The sequence below is a fragment of the Rutidosis leptorrhynchoides genome, chromosome 6, assembly GCF_046630445.1.
Source record: "Rutidosis leptorrhynchoides isolate AG116_Rl617_1_P2 chromosome 6, CSIRO_AGI_Rlap_v1, whole genome shotgun sequence".
In the NCBI taxonomy this organism is placed as follows: domain Eukaryota; kingdom Viridiplantae; phylum Streptophyta; class Magnoliopsida; order Asterales; family Asteraceae; genus Rutidosis; species Rutidosis leptorrhynchoides.
Genome location: NC_092338.1, coordinates 118,572,707 through 118,577,426, shown reverse-complemented (window position 1 = coordinate 118,577,426; position 4,720 = coordinate 118,572,707). Strand labels below are relative to the sequence as shown.

The 4,720-nt window shown below is 32.2% G+C and overlaps 1 protein-coding gene across 1 annotated transcript; it reads right to left on the bottom strand.

Moving 5' to 3' along the window:
• Window positions 1–1,130: 1,130 nt before the first annotated feature.
• LOC139856159 (replication protein A 14 kDa subunit B-like) lies at window positions 1,131–3,320 on the bottom strand. The gene is made up of 3 exons (XM_071845408.1): window positions 3,132–3,320; window positions 2,729–2,990; window positions 1,131–1,416 (listed from the first exon to the last, which is right to left on the bottom strand). The coding sequence occupies exons 2-3, from the start codon at window positions 2,985–2,987 to the stop codon at window positions 1,352–1,354; spliced, it is 324 nt and encodes a 107-aa protein (XP_071701509.1). The 5' UTR covers window positions 2,988–2,990; window positions 3,132–3,320; the 3' UTR covers window positions 1,131–1,351.
• Between the last annotated feature and the right edge of the window lie 1,400 nt (window positions 3,321–4,720).

Below are 4,720 nucleotides of genomic sequence, written 5' to 3'. Positions count from 1 at the left end.
ATCCCGTGTTTTTTTTTTAATTATTAGAGGTATTTTAGGAATGGAGTTTACCTAAAATTGATTTATTAGCTAATATTTTTAATGAATGATTAAGAACCGTTGGATCAGTGGTATTATAATGTAATTTTTTAATTTAATGATAATTAAGGAGGTTTTGAAAATATTTAGTATTAGTTAATCGAGACTATCTATTAATATATATATATATATATATATATATATATATATATATATATATATATATATATATATATATATATATATATATATATATATATAGTGATAGTGATACATATATACATTTGAGCAAATTTGAGTTACTATTCATGAATAGTAATCACTTTCATGCTTCAAGTAGTTGTACGTTCTGCTTAAATCGTTGTACCCATAAGCATTCTTTACTATCAAATGTCAAACGGCCCAAACTCCAAGGGTTAAAGTGAAAATTACATATTTCTAAATAAAAAAACTTAAAAAAAAAACACTCAAATCTTCAACGGACCTCATCTTCTCGCTCGCCACGCGTTATATTTTTCCGAAACCACGGTTCAACTCGAAATAATTTTACGAACGCAACGCAACTACCTATACACAAAATGGACGCTTTTCAAACAACGTTAAATATCTCGGGCTACTATGTCTTAGGGTGCCTTATTAAATTGTGTTAATATATTCCGGATGTTACAATCATGTTGGACAACTTTCGCTAACTACAAATGCAGGATAGACATTCCAAGATCAAAAAGAGCATGTGATTATGCAATGTATGCAAACTCATGTAGTAACCTTTTATATGTAACAACTAACAACTTTTTGCGATAACCTATTACTTTCCTAAATTCTTAAGTTTACCGCAGCATCGCGCGATGGACCAATTGCTTGTTTGTTACAATTAAACTAATATTAGTTAACGATATCATTAAATAAAAAAAATATTAATAAACAACGAGTATTATCGGCGCAGGTTGCCGCAATTGAGAAGACCCAATATTTTCACGGAATTTAACTTTCCCTCTGTCTGAATACTTTATTCAATCATTTTATTTGCGACGAGTATTAGTGGCGAGCATCAAATGCCATACGAGAAAATTACACTATACAAAGAAAGAAAGAAAAAAAAAAAAAACAAATGAAGACGTTTATTAACACAATAGGGTGCATAGTATGAATTAGATAACGTCTATACAACCAGACGGCCAGACCAATGATTGTATGTGTCAACAGAAGTCTTAAAAGCAGCAAAAAAAAAAAAGAAAAAAAAAATCCAAAAGTTAAAGGAGAAGCCACATTCATCTGGATCAATCAAAAGTTTGCATGCTTCATTTCTCTTCAACCATAACAGGGTACCTCCTTAGATAAACAAGTGCCTGCAGTCTCCATTAGCAAGTTGACAAAGCTGGTTGAAATTATTTTTATCTGAAATAAAAATGTCCAAACAAGTAAATTCCAAACTGTTAAAAGAGAATTCAATAAGACAATGACATGTCTAGTAATTTTTCTGCACATAAATCAATATTTTGCTTTACTAGAGCCAAATTAAACCTTTATACAGTCATGAAATTAGTCCTCACCAGGACTAACACCACATCATCAATTCATCACTAGAACTTATTCAAGACTAAACACTCCCAACCAAGGTTGGAGAATTCGGATCTCGGGGAGATTTCGTTTGGACTTTTTTAGGGAGATCTCGGCATCTCGGAATAATCTCGGGGAGATCTCGGACGTTGACTTACATTGACTTTATATTTTTTTAATAAAAATATACTTAAAAATATAAATATATGTATATTTATATACGTTTTTACGAGATTTTACAAAAATATCCGAGAAATGAGCGAGAAAATATTAGAAATTACAAATTTTACAAGAAAATCTTACAAATTAGCAAGAAAATCCGAGAAATCTTGTCTTTGACTAAGTTTGACCCTGTTGACCGAGAAATCTCGGGAGATGAACATCTCGTCTCGGTTGCCTTCTAAAAACGAGATCTCGGGGGAGATCTCGGGAGATTTACAACACTGCTCCCAACCATGACATGTTTTCTCATATTTAATTTTTATATTTGATTTTTTTGTTTCAAACGGTCAAAACAGCCATTTGACTCGTGCTGCTATCTGCTTCATCGTCACTATGACCAGGGTGAAAGGACTAGGGCGGAGCAGAGGGCTAGCAAGTGCCATCGGCTCCCTCAAGGGCTAGCCGATGCCATTGGCTCCCTCGAGAGCTACTGGTTGGGTGGAGCACAAGGCAGAGGCGTTTGGACCGCTTTCAAAAGATGAATATGTCCCCTACTTTATAGTTCACATCGCCTTGACCTAATATATGATATGCCATTTGTTGTCAGAAAGAAGTTGATTCATTTCTTTCAGTATATTATTTGTCATTGCAAAAGCAATTTTAAAATGCAATCAACCAATATGGCTCTTCAACAGATTACACAGAGAGTACAAATATGTAATCTTCTTATCATTTAAGTGCATCATAACAATCTTTGAGGTTTAAACCTCTAATTCTCAGTTATAGCGTGTCAGTGTCGAAACAGACTTTTTTTAAAAATAAAAAAATAAAAAAAAATCAACAATCATTAGAACCATATGTTAATATAAACAAAAGGCCAAATAAACCAAGTATTTGCATATATTTCATACACTGCATGTACGGATCAGTCATCTAGCAAAAATTAGTTAAATAAAAAACCAATAACATTTAAATTAGTAATTCATACCAAAAGTATCACCAAAGTTGGACACCGTATCCGCTTCAACAGATTGTGCAGTGTCAGCAACACCAATTACTTCAACAAAAGTAGTAACCGGAGATGGCAATTGACGACCCTTGACATGGATCTGTTTGTCATCTGTTGATATCCCAATCAAACCATCAGCATCAGGCCTAAGTACCTGAATCACTATCCGCACTCTTCGACCCACGTAACTGCAAATAAATTCACCATTCACGAGGACAGCTGGGTTTGATGTATCCATTTCCTACAAACCAATTGACAATCAAAACTTTTAGGCGTACTAATTTCAATAAAAACATACAGAAGCATTTCGTCGAACAGGTGGTATGCATACGTCATCAGATGAGATGACTGTGTTTATAGGGTTTAAGTAATCAGTACTAACCTGCTACTGTGAGTTCGATAGATTAATCAGGGAATATGATGAATGTATACGATGATTTTGTGAAGATGGGAGATTATATATTATGACAGTAATTGATATAGAAGCAGACTGAAATTTGAAATATAATACTCTTGGAACCCAAATGCAAGTTGGGGCGGTAAAATTCCCGCCAACCCGACTAAATTCGGGTTTATGTCTAACATTTGGTTTTAACAAATCAACCCGGCCTTATTTGAGAAAGATCATTTATTATAGCAATAGTTTTATTAGGTGCGTTGTGTTATAATTCAGTAGGCTTATAACTACCTTTAGTGGTTTGATTCTTGATGTTATAATTCAGTAAGCATATAACTACCGTTAGTGGTTTGATTCTTGATTAAGAATGCTAATAATGAAGTGTAAGAACAAATATGATAATGGAGAGAAAGAAAGAAATACTTTGTAAGTGTGAGAAATGGTGCAAGTTTAATGTTTGCATTCATGGCTATTTATAGCAAAAATATCACAAGTTTAGGAAATACAATAATATTACTTTTGTGTATCAATAATTGACTATCCATTTATATATATATTTATGTTATAAAGTCAATAATTGGATGGTAATTTTATTGCATAGTATATTTATTTTAGTATAAATATGTGGAACGTGGGTTGGCACTTTGCACCCAACAATTATGCAATTCTATTTCTTTCACAAGTATCCTACTCTCTCCCTTAAACACTCACTCATATAAAATATCTTATATTGTACACAAGTGGTTGAGTAATCAAAAGGAACCCGAATAATCTTGCACTAATAATTTAATAAAATCTACAGTCAAGAATCAGGCCACTAAAGGTAGTTATAATCCTCCTGAATTATAACACGTTATCAGCACGATTATCTCAACATTTATACTAAATATGGTTGGCTCTGCCACCTAAATGATATATGGTCGACACTGTCGCCTAATTTACATTTATGTTATCTAACATTTATTTATGTATACTAACATTTACAGTTATGTTCACTAACATTTATATTTATGTTATACATGGTCGGTTATACCGCCTGAATTATATTTCAATAATCTAACTTTTATTAACTTCACTAACATTTATATTTATGTTATTTAAGTTATATATGGTCGGTTATACCGCCTGAATTATATTTTCTGTAATCTAACTCTTATTAACTTCACTAACATTTATATTTATGTTAATAAGACCTCATGATTGTACGCAACACGTCATTTGACAACACGGTACTTTATGTACGCAACACGTCATTTGACAACACGGTACCATGGGTCGAGATTAATTCCGATCAATACGAATACGATGGGGTCTTTATATGTTATCAAACATTTATGATTACTTATGCAATTAATCGTTATTTATTTCATGCATACTAATGTTTATTATTAAATTTATAATCTTAAAAGTTAAAATAGAAAAAGTACTTTGTATTTTTTATTACTAATTATATACAAAATATACTATGACGGGGTTCTGCCCAAATGTTTCAAAACTGGTTTCATGAATGGGATAGAATTAAGGAGATTATGGGTAATAGCTATGGAGATGGAAGATGGGACTGCATATATATA

What these genes read in the sequence shown, in the direction of transcription:
- LOC139856159 (XM_071845408.1), bottom strand. Translation starts at nt 2,987, where the DNA reads ATGGATACATCAAACCCAGCTGTCCTCGTGAATGGTGAATTTATTTGC. An exon ending in CAACTTTGGTGATACTTTTG is followed by an intron (nt 1,417 to 2,728) that starts GTATGAATTACT and finishes TTTTTATTTCAG; the next exon opens with ATAAAAATAATTTCAACCAG.